General features: G+C 47.7%; 1 protein-coding gene across 1 annotated transcript in view; it reads right to left on the minus strand.

The window, feature by feature from the left end:
* Positions 1–219: 219 nt before the first annotated feature.
* The window catches only part of LOC120978221 (gastric inhibitory polypeptide receptor-like), a 75,675-nt gene continuing 56,924 nt past the window's right edge, over positions 220–18,970 (minus strand). Inside the window, exons 7-12 of the mRNA XM_040406447.1 lie at positions 18,859–18,919; positions 18,590–18,659; positions 15,345–15,433; positions 15,107–15,245; positions 411–452; positions 220–342 (exon numbers count right to left, since the gene is read on the minus strand). Of these exons, the coding sequence (XP_040262381.1) occupies positions 220–342; positions 411–452; positions 15,107–15,245; positions 15,345–15,433; positions 18,590–18,659; positions 18,859–18,919 (524 nt within the window). The remainder of the gene's footprint in view (positions 343–410; positions 453–15,106; positions 15,246–15,344; positions 15,434–18,589; positions 18,660–18,858; positions 18,920–18,970) is intronic.

Here is an 18,970-nt window from a genome sequence, read left to right on the forward strand (position 1 = left end):
GACCCCTCGTCTCCATACTGTGGAGGAGACCACTGCATGTAAATGTCTCCTCCACTGACGAGCCGCCGACTGTAAATCCAGCATTAGTGTCAGGCGAGGTGTAGGAAGCAGGCGGCGCTCGCTGCTTTGTACCAGATTTTACTGTAGAGCCGCGATATACAAGCAATAAATAAGTGGGGGGGGGGGGGGTAGCGTCGGCCGGTGCGGGCCCCTGAGCGCTCAGACATCAGGTTCTCTGCAGCATGGGCTCTTCTGGGAGGGGGGGCGCAGGGACCGGGGGGCACATGATGGGTGTTCTCCTTGGAAGGTGTCCTGGAGCTTCCTGCGCAGCTCGGCCTGAACCTGCGGGAGACAGAACATGAGAACCTGGGGTGCAGTGCTGACGTGGGGGGCAGACGGGGGGGCCTCACCTCCTTATTACAGATGCAGTACAGCAGAGCGACCAGCAGCCCCTGCAGGACAGAGAGAGAGACCCGTCAGTGCTATGAAGGGAGGAAAGCTATGTGCAAAAGTATGTGCCCCCCTAACGCAGAAATAATAGCTCCACATGGAGCGGACACAGAGCCGTACATTCTGGACTGTTAGGCCCCTTTCACACGGGGGCGAGATTTCCGCGCGGGTGCGATGCGTGAGGTGAACGCAGGGCACCCGCACTGAATCCGGACCCATTCATTTCTATGGGGCTCTGCACACGAGCGGTGATTTTCACGCATCACTTGTGCGTTGCGTGAAAATCGCAGCATGCTCTATATTGTGCGTTTTCCACGTAACGCAGGCCCCATAGAAGTGAATGGGGCTGCGTGAAAATCGCAAGCAAGTGCGGATGCGGTGCGATTTTCACGCACGGTTGCTAGGAGACGATCGGGATGGAGACCCGATTGTTATTATATTCCCTTATAACATGGTTATGGGGGAAAATAATTGCATTCTTCATACAGAATGCATAGTACAATAGCGCTGGAGGGGTTAAAAAAATAAAAATTTAACTCACCTTAATCCACTTGTTCACGCAGCCGGCATCTCTTCTTTCTTCAGGACCTGGGTAAAGGACCTTTGATGACATCACAGAGCTCCTCACATGGTCCATCACATGATCCATCACCATGGTAAAAGATCATGTGATCAGCGCAGTGACGTCATCAAAGGTCCTTTTCCTCACAGATGAAGACAGAAAAGATGCCGGCTGCGCGAACAAGTGGATGAGGTCAGTTAAATTATTATTTTTATTTTTTTTAACCCCTCCAGCGCTATTGTACTATGCATTCTGTATGAAGAATGCTATTATTTTCCTTTATAACCATGTTATAAGGGAAAATAATAAAATCAACAGAACCTTGAACCCAAACCTGAACTTCTGTGACGAAGTTCGGGTCTGGGTACCAAACATGCAGATTTTTCTCACGCGCGAGCAAAATGCATTAAAATGTTTTGCACTCGCGCGGAAAAATCACGCATTTTCCCGCGACGCACTCGCATCTTATCCGGCCCAAATCCATGACGTCCGTGTGAAAGAGGCCTAAAAGGAACTTTCATCAGTCCAAACATTGTAAGATAATTATCAGGCTACATAGAGCGGCGCCCGGGATCTCACTGCACTTATTATCCCCGGGCGCCGCTCTGTTCGCCCGTTATGCCCTCCGCTATGTTCGGGGACTTGGTTATAGTAGGCGGAGTCTGCCCTTGTTCTGCTGGGCGTCTCCTTCTTCTAGGTTTTTTCTCCCAGGCTGTGAGCTCTGCGCTGCGATTGGCCAGCGCTACAGCCTAGGAAAAGGAGACGCCCGGAGAACAAGGGCAGACTCCGCCTACTATAACCAAGTCCTCGAACATACCGGAGGGCATAACGGGAGAACGGAGCGGCGCCCAGGGATAATAAGTGCAGTGAGATCCCTGGGCGCCGCTGTATACGTCATGATACTTAGTTCACGATGTCAGGATCGGTGAAAGGTCCTCTTTAATACAGTTCCTATGTTTATGTGTTAAAGACAAAAGCAGAGTTATTGACTGTGACTTCATGTTTTGGATGTCATATAACTGTTATATTTTGTGTTCACAGAAGCAGAAAAGATAATATGCCTTTAAGATTCATTTTGTAATGTAAGGTAAGCTCAGTGACACAGCAGAAACAACAGAAAGCATAGAGTTAAACTGTTGTTGCTGGGCAAAAGTCTAGACCAATCACAGCCAGCTTCTCACACACAGCAAGAGTTTTCACCAATCAAAGCCAGCCTCACACACAGCCTGTCTGGGAATTCCCCTAGCAGGAGCTGCTGGAATCATTACTTACCAGAGACAGGAGCTTAACAGACACAGATTAGTGATGGGAAGTTCGGCTCTTTTAGGTGAATCGGTTCATTTGGATCAGCTCATTCAAATGAACCGATTCATGAATCGGATCTTCGGTTCACTTGGTGAGTCAGACTGCTGAGCTGACTCGCAAGTGCTAGCCCCGCCCCTCCCCGCCCACCAACCAATCACCGACCAGAGCTGAGGGGGCGAGGCCAGCACAGCACACTGCAGCTCTGACTCGAGTCCTCTGAGCCGTCTGTACAGGGAGTCTAAAGGAATGGAATGAGTCACAAGAATCTAAAGATCCGACTCAGTCAGTGACTCATTCCATTCAAGAGCCGAGAGTCACTAGAACAGGTTACATTACACTGAGGCTGTCGGCTCTTGTTGCAGCAGTGATAAGGAGCAGAGATAAGAGAAGGGACAGATGACACAGAGTTTAGATTACAGGATGAATTACATTAACCCTTTAGAATCAAATTGGCTTCTCAGGAGATATATATGTTAAAGGCATCTCATGTAAACCCACCCTTAGTTATATAGCTACTGAATGAGATGCCTTTAACATATATATCTCCTGAGAAGTCAATTTGATTCTAAAGGGTTAATTTAATTCAACCTATAATCTAAACTCTGTGTCATCTGTCCCTTAACCTTATCACTGCTGCAACAAGAGCCGACAGCCTCAGTGTAATGTAACCTGTTCTAGTGACTCTCGGCTCTTGAATGGAATGAGTCACTGACTGAGTCGGATCTTTAGGTTCTTGTGACTCATTCGATTCCTTTAGACTCCCTGTACAGACGGCTCAGAGGACTCGAGTCAGAGCTGCAGTGTGCTGTGCTGGCCCCGCCCCCTCAGCTCTGGTCGGTGATTGGTTGGTGGGCGGGGAGGGGCGGGGCTGGCAGAAGCAGCTCTTCCACTCTAAGATCATATTACTGACTCCTCCCAGTCCCGCCCTCAGGCTCCTGCTGCCAGCGTGAGGTGAGCTGAGCGTCTGCATTCATTGTCTGTGTGCTGTGACTGAGCTGAGCCGTTTCAAACGGATCGGATCATTCAAATGAATCGACTCCTCCGGTTCACTGAAATGAATCGATTCAAATGAACGATTCGTTCATGAACCGGACATCACTAACACAGATCCAGCCAGAGTTCAGTTTTATGGAAGCAAAGAGGCCAAAATAGGTATTTAATACAGTTATGATGTGTTCCTACTGTTAATAGTGTGATTAGAGCTGTATACTGAACTGGGTATATGTGTTTACTTGCAGTTTGCAATTGCAACCATACAATTGCAAACTACAAATAGCAATCCATACAAATTGCATACAGATCAGTAGAACTATCGGTCAAATCTTAGATATACCTCTCAGAGAGATCATAAAGTGCTTAAATAACTTAAAGTGAGAGTACAGATACTGAAGAGAGAAATATATCCACCATTTTATGTTGAATGCCAAGATTGAACAGTTGAACCACCATCCTAATCATACCGCCATTTTGTGATATCTTTTCAACACGTGTTATGTACATGGACTATCTGCTGCGGAGGCGGCAGTGTTATATGAAGAAAAGTTGAAGTTAATAAAGAAGTTATTTCAAGCATTCCAAATGCAACATCTCTCAAGTGCAACTCTTAAGTGCACAGACTGAATTATACCAGAATGTAATATTACGGATATTGGATCCACTTTGTCATCACTGCCTACTGACCATCCCCCAATTCCCTCATCTCCAGGTATGTCTTGTCTGAAGCTTGCTGCTACACCCAGCTTTTCCACAGTCTGATCTTGTCCATCCCTCTCATCTCTCCTTCTAAATCCTGGTATGTCTTGTCTGAACTATTAATGTATTTGTTTACATTGACTATTTCACCCCTGTATCTGGTCCTCCTTGATCAGGCCATATGTGGCCCCCTCCCCTCTTGGTCACACCTGATTGAACACTGAGTGGTATAAATCTAAGGTCCTAGGTCTTTTCAAATGCAACATCTCTCAAGTGCAACTCTTAAGTGCACAGACTGAATTATACCAGAATTGGACCAGAGGGGACCACAGGTAATTACAGACATAATTCATGCAAACAATGTTTCAATTTTTCCTCTTACTCCTCCCACTTTTCCACAACCTCCTGAAATACCCCCACGTTCATTCACCCAGCAAGGAACTATTCATCTCTCCCTCCATCTTACCTTCTCATCTGACGCTTGCACAAACCTGCTTGGCAACATAAAACACTTCCTTCCCAAACACACACAGATGCCTCCTGCCCTCTCCTATTCTCACCTATTAACACTTTCCCTGCTTCTCCTTATTGCTGGTGATATCTCTCCAAACCCTGGACCCCCTCAGCAAATCCCCACTATCACCTCTACGTTCCAATACAAATCTCCTTCTACAAATTTCGGCAACCCCCTTAAACCTAATAACCATTCCTCTGACCCCTGCTCCTTTGGTTCCTCTTGCAGGAGCATTATGGAACGCACGCTCTGTCTGTGACAAACTGTCCTACATTCATGAACTTTTCATCTCTCAAAACCTTTCCTTTCTGGGTCTCACAGAAACATGGCTGACACCCTCTGACACCTCCTCCCCTGCTGCACTCTCTTATAGTGGATTTCAATTCACTCACACCCCCCGCCCCGTCTGCAAACATGGTGGAGGAGTTGGTCTTCTCCTATCAGACACCTGCTCCTACAGCCCAACTCCACTGCCACCCTCCATTACGCTCACCTCATTTGAAGTGCACTCTGTTCGCATCTACTCTCCCTCCAACCTTCAAGTAGCCGTCATTTACCGCCCTCCAGGCCCAGCCACCATCCTTCTGGACCACTTTAACACCTGGCTCCTACACTTTCTGCCGACATCCCCACTATCATCATGGGTGACTTCATCATCCCTATTGACACCTGCCACTCGGCCGCCTCTAAACTCCTATCGCTCTCTTCCTCCTTCGGCCTATCACAGTGGTCTTCAGCTCCCACCCACAGAGATGGTCACACTCTGGATCTTATCTTTACCTCTGCTCCCTATCTAACCTTTCTAATTTGCCTCTCCCCCTCTCCGACCACAACCTACTCACCTTCTCTTCACTGGTCTCTTCTGCTGCTCCCCCGGTCCACACACTAACACACCCCCGCAGGAACCTTAAACATCTCGACTTTCGCTTGCTTTCTGACTCTCTTCTCCCACTCTCTACCATCTGTTCCCTCCTAGACCCAGAAGCTGCTACCACCCTATATAACACCACAATAAGCACACCTCTGGACACTGTTGCCCCCCTCACACACAACAAAACCCGAAAAATTAACAGACAACCCTGGCACACCAACTAGACCAAAAAACTCAGACAAGCTTCCAGGGCTGCTGAGCGGCGATGGAAGAAACCCCTTTCTAAGGAGCATTTCACTGCATACAAGCAATCCCTCCTCATATTCAAATCCTCACTCGCTGATGCAAAACAGGCGACTTCTCATCTCTCATATCTTCCCTGTCCCACAGCCCAACAACATTTTAGCACTTTTACCTCCCTTCTCCGCCCCCAGCGCCCCCAGCGCCCCCACCCTCTCCTCTCCTCTCAGCTGAGGACTTTGCCAAATATTTCAAACAAAAGATAGTCAACATCAGAGAAAGTTTCCCTACACAGTCCCCACAGACCCTCTACACAACTGCTCGGTCCTCTTCTCCCAAAACCCGCTTCTCCACCATTACAGAAGAAAAACTCTCCACTCTACTCTCCAGATCACATCTGACCACCTGGGCACTTGACCCAATCCCATCCCACCTCATCCCTAACCTCACCAGTGTTTATCCCAGCCCTAACTCATCTCTTCAACCTATCACTAAACTCTGGTGTCTTCCCCTCTGCTTTTAAACACGCTACCATTACACCCATCCTCAAAAAGCCTTCACTTGACCCATCTTCATTGTCCAGTTATCGCCCCATATCACTGCTTCCGTATGCCTCAAAGCTACTTGAACAACATGTCCATTCTGAACTGTCCTCTCACCTCTCCTCCTGCTCCCTCTTTGACCGACTACAATCTGGCTTCTGACCCCACCACTCGACTGAGACTGCCCTCACCAAAGTCACCAATGACCTACTGACAGCCAAAACCAAGAAACAATACTCTGTCCTCCTTCTCCTTGACCTGCCCTCTGCCTTCTCCATTACTCTGTCCTCCTTCTCCTTGACCTGTCCTCTGCCTTCTCCATTACTCTGTCCTCCTTCTCCTTGACCTGTCCTCTGCCTTCTCCATTACCGTGTCCTCCTTCTCCTTGACCTGTCCTCTGCCTTCGACACTGTTGACCATTCCATTCTGTTGCAAACTCTCTCATCTCTTGGCATCACCGACCTGGCCCTCTTCTGGATCACATCATACCTCACAGACCGGACGTTTAGCGTCTCCCACTCCCACACCACCTCCTCGTCTCATTCCCTCTCTGGTGTCTCGCAAGGCTCTGTCCTAGGACCCCTGCTCTTCTCTATCTATACTTTTGGCCTGGGACATCTCAGAGTCCCATGGCTTTCAGTAGCACTCCCACGCTGATGACACACAAATCTACCTCTCTGGTCCAGACATCACCACCTTACTATCCAGAATCCCACATTGTCTATCTTCTATATCATCCTTCTTCTCCTCTCGCTTTCTAAAACTTAACATGGATAAGACAGAATTCATCCTCTTTCCCCCATCTTGCTCAACCCCCCCAACAGACCTATCTATCACGATCAATGGCTGCACACTCTCCCCAGTCAACCAAGTCCGCTGTCTTGGAGTGACCTTAGATTCTTCCCTCTCCTTCCAACCGCACATCCAAGCCCTTTCCACCACCTGCCGCCTCCAACTCAAAAACATCTCCCGCATCCGCGCTTTCCTTAACTTTGAATCTGCGAAAATGCTTGTACATGCCCTCATCATCTCCCGCCTAGACTACTGCAACATCCTCCTCTGTGGCCTCCCATCTAGCACTCTTGCACCCCTCCAATCTATCCTCAACTCTGCTGCCCGACTAATCCACCTCTCCCCCTATTACTCCTCTGCCTCTTCCCTCTGCCAACCCCTTCACTGGCTCCCCATTGCCCAACGAATTCACTTCAAAGTACTAACAAATACATACAAGGCCGTCCATAACCTGTCCCCTCCCTACATCTCTGAGCTACTTTCCCGATACATCCCCACACGCACTCTCCAATCCTCACAAGAACTCCTTCTCTCCTCTCCTCTTATCACCTCTTCCCACAATCGCCTCCAGGATTTCTCCCGCGCATCCCCCATACTCTGGAACTCGCTACCCCAACATATCAGACTCTCACCTACAGTGGAATCCTTCAAAGAAACCTGAAAACCACCTCTTCAGACAAGCCTACAACCCCTGACCCTGCTGCCTCTATACCGCCATGACCAGTTTCACCCGCACCTACTGTGCCCTTCTCCCATACCATGTAGATTGTAAGCCTCGTGGGCAAGGCTCTCTCTCCGTCTGTACCAGTCTGTAACTCGTCTCTGGTTTATGCTTCGTGCAATCGTCTGTATTAGGTATGTATACCGCTTATCATATGTACAGCGCTATGGAATGAATGGCGCTATAATAATAAATAATAATAAAAATAAAAAGCATTTGTTGTGCTCTTTAAACCTACTGTTTCCATAGAACGGCGCTAGAGGAATTACAGAGTAACAGACGGTCTGGTTAGACTAAAGTCAGAGATATCAGAATTCTTCTAATGCCACAGCGCAAAAGGAACTTTGTATCACTACTGCACAGTGATCACAGGTAATGGCTCCTCCATAAATCCAGTGATCACAGGTAATGGCTCCTCCATAAATCCAGTGATCACAGGTAATGGCTCCTCCATAAATCCAGTGATCACAGGTAATGGCTCCTCCATAAATCCAGTGATCACAGGTAATGGCTCCTCCATAAATCCAGTGATCACAGGTGATGGCTCCTCCATAAATCCAGTGATCACAGGTGATGGCTCATTCATAAATCCAGTGATCACAGGTGATGGCTCCTCCATAAATCCAGTGATCACAGGTGATGGCTCCTCCATAAATCCAGTGATCACAGGTGATGGCTCATTCATAAATCCAGTTATCACAGGTGATGGCTCCTCCATAAATCCAGTGATCACAGGTGATGGCTCCTCCATAAATCCAGTGATCACAGGTGATGGCTCATTCATAAATCCAGTGATCACAGGTGATGGCTCCTCCATAAATCCAGTGATCACAGGTGATGGCTCATTCATAAATCCAGTGATCACAGGTGATGGCTCCTCCATAAATCCAGTGATCACAGGTAATGGCTCCTCCATAAATCCAGTGATCACAGGTGATGGCTCCTCCATAAATCCAGTGATCACAGGTAATGGCTCCTCCATAAATCCAGTGCTCACAGGTGATGGCTCCTCCATAAATCCAGTGATCACAGGTGATGGCTCATTCATAAATCCAGTGATCACAGGTGATGGCTCATTCATAAATCCAGTGATCACAGGTAATGGCTCCTCCATAAATCCAGTGATCACAGGTAATGGCTCCTCCATAAATCCAGTGATCACAGGTGATGGCTCATTCATAAATCCAGTGATCACAGGTGATGGCTCCTCCATAAATCCAGCCATCACTGGATTTATGGAGGAGCCATTACCTGTGATCACTGGATTTATGGAGGAGCCATTACCTGTGATCACTGGATTTATGGAGGAGCCATCACCTGTGATCACTGGATTTATGGAGGAGCCATCACCTGTGATCACTTAATTTATAGAGGAGCCATCACCTGTGATCACTGGATTTATGGAGGAGCCATTACCTGTGATCACTGGATTTATGGAGGAGCCATCACCTGTGATCACTGGATTTATGGAGGAGCCATCACCTGTGATCACTGGATTTATGGAGGAGCCATCACCTGTGATCACTGGATTTATGGAGGAGCCATTACCTGTGATCACTGGATTTATGGAGGAGCCATTACCTGTGATCACTGGATTTATGGAGGAGCCATTACCTGTGATCACTGGATTTATGGAGGAGCCATTACCTGTGATCACTGGATTTATGGAGGAGCCATTACCTGTGATCACTGGATTTATGGAGGAGCCATTACCTGTGATCACTGGATTTATGAATCAGCCATCATCTGTGATCACTGGATTTATGGAGGAGCCATTACCTGTGATCACTGGATTTATGGAGGAGCCATTACCTGTGATCACTGGATTTATGAATCAGCCATCATCTGTGATCACTGGATTTATGGAGGAGCCATCACCTGTGATCACTGGATTTATGGAGGAGCCATCACCTGTGATCACTGGATTTATGGAGGAGCCATCACCTGTGATCACTGGATTTATGGAGGAGCCATCACCTGTGATCACTGGATTTATGGAGGAGCCATCACCTGTGATCACTGGATTTATGGAGGAGCCATTACCTGTGATCACTGGATTTATGGAGGAGCCATTACCTGTGATCACTGGATTTATGGAGGAGCCATTACCTGTGATCACTGGATTTATGGAGGAGCCATTACCTGTTATCACTGGATTTATGGAGGAGCCATTACCTGTGATCACTGGATTTATGGAGGAGCCATTACCTGTGATCACTGGATTTATGAATCAGCCATCATCTGTGATCACTGGATTTATGGAGGAGCCATTACCTGTGATCACTGGATTTATGGAGGAGCCATTACCTGTGATCACTGGATTTATGGAGGAGCCATCACCTGTGATCACTGGATTTATGGAGGAGCCATTACCTGTGATCACTGGATTTATGGAGGAGCCATTACCTGTGATCACTGGATTTATGGAGGAGCCATCACCTGTGATCACTGGATTTATGGAGGAGCCATCACCTGTGATCACTGGATTTATGGAGGAGCCATTACCTGTGATCACTGGATTTATTGAGGAGCCATCACCTGTGATCACTGGATTTATGGAGGATCCATCACCTGTGATTTATGGCTCCTCCATAAATCCAGTGATCACAGGTGATGGCTCCTCCATAAATCCAGTGATCACAAGTAATGGCTCCTCCATAAATCCAGTGATCACAGGTAATGGCTCCTCCATAAATCCAGTGATCACAGGTAATGGCTCCTCTATAAATCCAGTGATCACAGGTGATGGATCCTCCATAAATCCAGTGATCACAGGTAATGGCTCCTCCATAAATCCAGTGATCACAGGTAATGGCTCCTCCATAAATCCAGTGATCACAGGTAATGGCTCCTCCATAAATCCAGTGATCACAGGTAATGGCTCCTCCATAAATCCAGTGATCACAGGTAATGGCTCCTCCATAAATCCAGTGATCACAGGTGATGGCTCCTCCATAAATCCAGTGATCACAGGTGATGGCTCATTCATAAATCCAGTGATCACAGGTGATGGCTCCTCCATAAATCCAGTGATCACAGGTGATGGCTCCTCCATAAATCCAGTGATCACAGGTGATGGCTCATTCATAAATCCAGTTATCACAGGTGATGGCTCCTCCATAAATCCAGTGATCACAGGTGATGGCTCCTCCATAAATCCAGTGATCACAGGTGATGGCTCATTCATAAATCCAGTGATCACAGGTGATGGCTCCTCCATAAATCCAGTGATCACAGGTGATGGCTCATTCATAAATCCAGTGATCACAGGTGATGGCTCCTCCATAAATCCAGTGATCACAGGTAATGGCTCCTCCATAAATCCAGTGATCACAGGTGATGGCTCCTCCATAAATCCAGTGATCACAGGTAATGGCTCCTCCATAAATCCAGTGATCACAGGTGATGGCTCCTCCATAAATCCAGTGATCACAGGTGATGGCTCATTCATAAATCCAGTGATCACAGGTGATGGCTCATTCATAAATCCAGTGATCACAGGTAATGGCTCCTCCATAAATCCAGTGATCACAGGTAATGGCTCCTCCATAAATCCAGTGATCACAGGTGATGGCTCATTCATAAATCCAGTGATCACAGGTGATGGCTCCTCCATAAATCCAGCCATCACTGGATTTATGGAGGAGCCATTACCTGTGATCACTGGATTTATGGAGGAGCCATTACCTGTGATCACTGGATTTATGGAGGAGCCATCACCTGTGATCACTGGATTTATGGAGGAGCCATCACCTGTGATCACTTAATTTATAGAGGAGCCATCACCTGTGATCACTGGATTTATGGAGGAGCCATTACCTGTGATCACTGGATTTATGGAGGAGCCATCACCTGTGATCACTGGATTTATGGAGGAGCCATCACCTGTGATCACTGGATTTATGGAGGAGCCATCACCTGTGATCACTGGATTTATGGAGGAGCCATTACCTGTGATCACTGGATTTATGGAGGAGCCATTACCTGTGATCACTGGATTTATGGAGGAGCCATTACCTGTGATCACTGGATTTATGGAGGAGCCATTACCTGTGATCACTGGATTTATGGAGGAGCCATTACCTGTGATCACTGGATTTATGGAGGAGCCATTACCTGTGATCACTGGATTTATGAATCAGCCATCATCTGTGATCACTGGATTTATGGAGGAGCCATTACCTGTGATCACTGGATTTATGGAGGAGCCATTACCTGTGATCACTGGATTTATGAATCAGCCATCATCTGTGATCACTGGATTTATGGAGGAGCCATCACCTGTGATCACTGGATTTATGGAGGAGCCATTACCTGTGATCACTGGATTTATGGAGGAGCCATCACCTGTGATCACTGGATTTATGGAGGAGCCATCACCTGTGATCACTGGATTTATGGAGGAGCCATCACCTGTGATCACTGGATTTATGGAGGAGCCATTACCTGTGATCACTGGATTTATGGAGGAGCCATTACCTGTGATCACTGGATTTATGGAGGAGCCATTACCTGTGATCACTGGATTTATGGAGGAGCCATTACCTGTGATCACTGGATTTATGGAGGAGCCATTACCTGTGATCACTGGATTTATGGAGGAGCCATTACCTGTGATCACTGGATTTATGAATCAGCCATCATCTGTGATCACTGGATTTATGGAGGAGCCATTACCTGTGATCACTGGATTTATGGAGGAGCCATTACCTGTGATCACTGGATTTATGGAGGAGCCATCACCTGTGATCACTGGATTTATGGAGGAGCCATTACCTGTGATCACTGGATTTATGGAGGAGCCATTACCTGTGATCACTGGATTTATGGAGGAGCCATCACCTGTGATCACTGGATTTATGGAGGAGCCATCACCTGTGATCACTGGATTTATGGAGGAGCCATCACCTGTGATCACTGGATTTATTGAGGAGCCATCACCTGTGATCACTGGATTTATGGAGGAGCCATCACCTGTGATTTATGGCTCCTCCATAAATCCAGTGATCACAGGTGATGGCTCCTCTATAAATCCAGTGATCACAAGTAATGGCTCCTCCATAAATCCAGTGATCACAGGTAATGGCTCCTCCATAAATCCAGTGATCACAGGTAATGGCTCCTCTATAAATCCAGTGATCACAGGTGATGGATCCTCTATAAATCCAGTGATCACAGGTAATGGCTCCTCCATAAATCCAGTGATCACAGGTAATGGCTCCTCCATAAATCCAGTGATCACAGGTAATGGCTCCTCCATAAATTCAGTGATCACAGGTGATGGCTCCTCTATAAATCCAGTGATCACAGGTAATGGCTCCTCCAGAAATCCAGTGATCACAGGTAATGGCTCCTCCATAAATCCAGTGATCACAGGTGATGGCTCCTCCATAAATCCAGTGATTACAGGTGATGGCTCCTCCAGAAATCCAGTGATCACAGGTGATGGCTCCTCCATAAATCCAGTGATCACAGGTGATGGGTCCTCCATAAATCCAGTGATCACAGGTGATGGCTCCTCCACAGACACCACTAGGGGGAGCTCTCTAGGGGAATATCTACACTAAGCTCCTGAGCCCCTTCTAGAGGCTGTAGAATGGTATCTGGTGACTCTCTGCAGGGGTTTGGAGCTTGGTTTCAATCTAATGGAGATCTCCCCTGTAATGATATGTTATTCATCAGCTGCAGTTTTATCACAACGTGTAGGTTGTGGAGGCCTGAAATGTGCAGTCCATGAGGATTCAAAGCAATACATGAACGACAGAGGTGAGGACCTGATATTAGAGAGTGGCAGGACTGACCATATGAAACAGCTGGTTACCCAGCGTAGGGGGGCACATACTTTATCATGTACTGGTTTGTGTATGTAGGATTCCCACCTGGAACCACTGGGAGGCAGGGCAGCATTTAATGTGTAATTCTACCTACCTGCGGTTTTCCCTTGAGCAGTCAAGGCTTTGTGAGATACCGGGAGATATCTCAGGCTGTAGAACAGCTACAGATATGAGCCACAATCTGAGCTCTAAAACAAGGGATAACATGCACTGAAGTCCATAAAACCCTTCCCTGGCTTCTTGTACAGTCACACAGAGGACAGGAGGATCCAGGGGCATAGTGAGGGCGGGGGGCAAGCGGGGCCCTGGGCACAGAGGGTTGAGTGCGTGCCCGTTCATCTACATGGTGAAGCAGGGAGCCGTCCACCGCTCTGCTAAGCTGCAGTGCTCCCCAGCAGTCCATACATCGAGATACTGGGCTGTGTGTGAAGAGCGTGCAGAGTCCAGTGCAATGTGTGTGTGACTGGGTCCTGCTGCTGGGGAGCACCCAGGAAATAGGCAAGGATTTATGGAGGGAGCATCACTGAAAGGGGCAAATGTGGGAATTACTACTGTAAGGGGCACAATGTGGGCATAACGTCTGTGTGGGGGCATAGTATGAGCATTACTATTGTGAGGGGCACAATATGGGCATAGCAACTGTGAGGGGGCACAGTGTGGGCACAACTTCTGTGTGGGGGCATAGTATGAGCATTACTATTGTGAGGGGCACAATATGGGCATAGCAACTGTGAGGGGGCACAGTGTGGGCACAACTACTGTTAGGGGGCACAATGTGGGCATTAGAACTGTGTGGTAGCACTAAGGGGAAAGCAATGCCCTAGATTACCCTGTTATACATTGGGATGACTCGGTCTATGCTTCTCGTCCTGTCCCTGCAGCCTACAAGCATGTCCTCCACTTCCCCCCACCCCAGGCTGGCTGAGATCATAGCCAGATAAAGGAGGAAGGACGACTTCTACCGGCTCGATTTTAGGTTGCATAGCAGCCGGAGATCCAGGTCTGGTTTTAAAGCTGATACTCTAATCTTTAAAACATGACCTCTCAGGCTGTCCGTTTTAAATCAAGACTTTGGTCACATGTCTAGCTGCTATAGAGCCTGTGATAGAGCTGGTTGATGTAGCCACCCTCCCCCATCCTTTGGTCAACTCAGTCAGCCTGGAGGAGGATAGGGAGTCATCGGCACAGATGCTGAGAGACTACAGGGATGGGAGGAGAGGTATAGATGCTCCTCTCTGCATAACTGTACATTACTCCAGGGAGAGGGGTAACATGGACTTCTGTGCATGTTATCAATCCCCCATACTTACTCTCTGACTGTTACATATTGTGGTCTTTTCCTTTCAGAGAAGAAGTGAGAAGATGAGTGCTTGCCCACCTAATCCCTATGTTATAATGGCCGTTTACTGGCGCTTTACCAGCATCCAAATCACAGCATCAGATTATTTGCTCCAAATACACAAGAGTCAACAAACCGGTGGTGCCAAATAACTCAGGTTAAGTCACACCCCAAACCACATCCCTTTCCCACGTGTAAACTGGTATATTTTTTTATACAGACAGTGAGGGCAGGAATCTCGTACATGGAAGGAGCTGAGCAGGAGTTCCAGGCCCAGCTTACTGTACCGCACCCGGCCCGTTGCACTCTCCTCAGGGATGAGGTTGAAGACGGCTTCATGGATCCCCAGGAGAGGAATCAACGTCAGCGTAGACTTGGCCAACCTGAGGAGGAGAGTGAGAAGAGATGCTCTGCAGGTCAGTGTTCTGTATTGCGCAGGGGAGGATGCTCTACAGGATGCAATGCTCTGCAGGGGGTATTACCTGTACTTGCGGTCACTCCTCCTCATCTGATTGGCTCGAAGTTTCAGGACCAGGATGCGCAGAATCCGCAGGAAGATTATGAAATTCACCTGATGACATCACACAAAGGCAGCCAATCAGAGCTGAGCAGCACTACAGTATATATCTATACAGTGGATATAAAAAGTCTACACGCCCCTGTATAAATGTCAGGTTTCTGTGATGTAAAGAAATGAGACAAAGATAAATCATTTCAGAACTTTTTCCCCCTTTAATGTGACCTATAAACTGTACAACTCAATGGGAAACAAACTGAAATCTTTTAGGTGGAAGGAAGAAAAAATATAAAAATAAAATGATGTGGTTGCATAAGTGTGCACACCCTTAAACTAATAGTTTGTTGAAGAACCTTTTGATTTTATTCCAGCACTCTTTTTGGGTATGAGTCTATCAGCATGGCACACTTTGACTTGGCAAGATTTGCCCACTCTTCTTGGCAAAAACACTCCAGATCTGTCAGATTGCGAGGGCATCTCCTGGGCACAGCCCTCTTCAGATCACCCCACAGATTGCGAGGGCATCTCCTGGGCACAGCCCTCTTCACATCACCCCACAGATTGCGAGGGCATCTCCTGGGCACAGCCCTCTTCAGATCACCCCACAGATTGCGAGGGCATCTCCTGGGCACAGCCCTCTTCAGATCACCCCACAGATTGCGAGGGCATCTCCTGGGCACGGCCCTCTTCAGATCACCCCACAGATTACGAGGGCATCTCCTGGGCACAGCCCTCTTCAGATCACCCCACAGATTGTGAGGGCATCTCCTGGGCACAGCCCTCTTCAGATCACCCCACAGATTGCGAGGGCATCTCCTGGGCACAGCCCTCTTCAGATCACCCCACAGATTACGAGGGCATCTCCTGGGCACAGCCCTCTTCAGATCACCCCACAGATTGCGAGGGCATCTCCTGGGCACGGCCCTCTTCAGATCACCCCACAGATTACGAGGGCATCTCCTGGGCACAGCCCTCTTCAGATCACCCCACAGATTGTGAGGGCATCTCCTGGGCACGGCCCTCTTCAGATCACCCCACAGATTGCGAGGGCATCTCCTGTGCACGGCCCTCTTCAGATCACCCCACAGATTGTGAGGGCATCTCCTGGGCACGGCCCTCTTCAGATCACCCCACAGATTGTGAGGGCATCTCCTGTGCACGGCCCTCTTCAGATCACCCCACAGATTGCGAGGGCATCTCCTGGGCACAGCCCTCTTCAGATCACCCCACAGATTGCGAGGGCATCTCCTGGGCACAGCCCTCTTCAGATCACCCCACAGATTGCGAGGGCATCTCCTGGGCACAGCCCTCTTCAGATCACCCCACAGATTGTCAGTCGGATTCAGGTCTGGGCTCTGGCTGGGCCATTCCAAAGCTTTCCTCTTCTTCTGGTGAAGCCATTCCTTGGTGATTTGGATGTCTGCTTTGGGTCGTTGTCCTGCTGATAGATGAAGTTCCTCTTCATGTTCAGCTTTCTAGCAGAAGCCTGAAGGTTTTGGGCCAATATTGACCGGTATTTGGAACTGTTCAGAATTCCCTCCAGCTTAACTAAGGCCCCAGTTCCAGCTGAAGAAGACCAGCCCCTTGGCATGATGCTGCCACCACCAGGCTTCACTGTGGGGATGGGGTTCTTCTGGTGATGGGCAGGGTTGTTTTTGCACCAAACATATCTTTTGGAATTATGGCCAAAAAGTCCAACCTTGGTTTCATCAGACCATAACACCTTTTCCCACATGCTTTTGGGAGACTTCAGATGTGTTTTTGCAGAATGTAGCCTGGCTTGGATGTTTTTCTTGGTAAGAAGAGGCTTTCGTCTTGCCCCTCTACCCCATAGCCCAGACATATGAAGAATACGGGAGATTGTTGTCACATGGACCACACGGCCAGGACTGGCCAGATATTCCTCCCTCTATAATGTTGCTGTCGGCCTCTTGGTCGCCTCCCAGACCAGTTTTCTTCTCGTCTTTTCATCAGTTTTGGAGGGACGTCCAGTTCTTGGTGATGTCACTGTTGGGCCATATTTCCCCACTTGATGATGACGGTCTCCTCTGTGTTCCATGGTAGATCTAATGCCTTGGACATTCTTGTGTCCCCTTCTCCTGACTGATACCTTCTAACAATGAGATCCCTCTGATGGAAGCTCTCTGTGGACCGTGGCTTCTGCTGTGGGATGTGACCAAGGACATTTCAGGAAAGACCAACTAGAGCAGCTGAGCTTTATCTGGGGTTAATCAGAGGCACTTTACATGATGGCCGGTGTATGCTGACTCCGATCTAACAGGATTCTGAATGTGATTGCTTCATTCTGAGCACAGCTAGATCACCAGTTATAGGAGGGTGTGCACACTTATGCAACCACATTATTATAGTTTGTTTTGTTTTCTTGCCTCCACCTAAAAGATTTCAGTTTGTTTTTCCATTGAGTTGTACAGTTTATAGGTCACATTAAAGGTGGAAAAAGTTCTGAAATTATTTATCTTTGCCTCATTTTTTTACATCACAGAAACCTGACATTATAACAGGGGCGTGTAGACTTTTTATATCCACTGTATAGATATATATATATATATATATATACCCCCATACACTGTATATATTATCACGTAGGTTATATATACGTCCCATATACCCAGATAATATGTATTCACGCCCCATATACAGGCATACAATATACATACACGTCCCATATATATGGAAATACAATATATATACACGCCCCATACTGTATACAGGAATACAATATATATATACGCCCCATATACAGGCATACAATATATATACACGCCCCATATACAGGCATACAATATATATACACGCCCCATATACAGGCATACAATATATATATATATACACGCCCCATATACAGGAATACAATATATATACACGCCCCATATACAGGAATACAATATATATATACGTCCCATATACAGGCATACAATATACATACACGTCCCATATATATGCAAATACAATATATATACACGCCCCATATATATGGAACTACAATATATATACACGCCCCATTGCTCATTATAGATCTTCTGTGCCTCAGAATTTCATTTCATAGATAAACCACACAAGGCCAGATGGCGTCCAGAGATGGCACAGCAGAGGGGCGGAACGCGTCTGTGCAGTAATAATTCCGCGTCGGTATGGAGAGACCTCGGTGACTGAGGCTGATAACTGCGCTGAAAAAGTCCCATAACTCACCAGCACGGCCAGCAGGATGGGAGAGCGGATTATCCACCAGTACGAGCGGTTGTCATTCCTCTCCCAACAGCTACGAGACAGGAGACACGAGTCAGATGATGCCTCTCACCTCCCGGAGAGCTCTACCACCATCACAGATAAGAAAGAATGCTCTTAAGCTTTATGGGGGTCAATAACTTATGCAAAGCCTAAATTGCATCAGTTTAGTCCTCGGCAGCACTGTCCACCATAGTGCGGTGAGTCAGTGGAACAGGGGGAGCTGTACTCACTGCGTGTTCTCGTATAGCTGCCGCATGACCACCCAGGGGATGACGAAGAGGATCGGAGCCCCTGCAGACGAAAGAAACCACCACATTTAGAGATCTGCGGGGACTGCTGTAT

Source organism: Bufo bufo, chromosome 8, assembly GCF_905171765.1.
Source record: "Bufo bufo chromosome 8, aBufBuf1.1, whole genome shotgun sequence".
Lineage (NCBI taxonomy): Eukaryota > Metazoa > Chordata > Amphibia > Anura > Bufonidae > Bufo > Bufo bufo.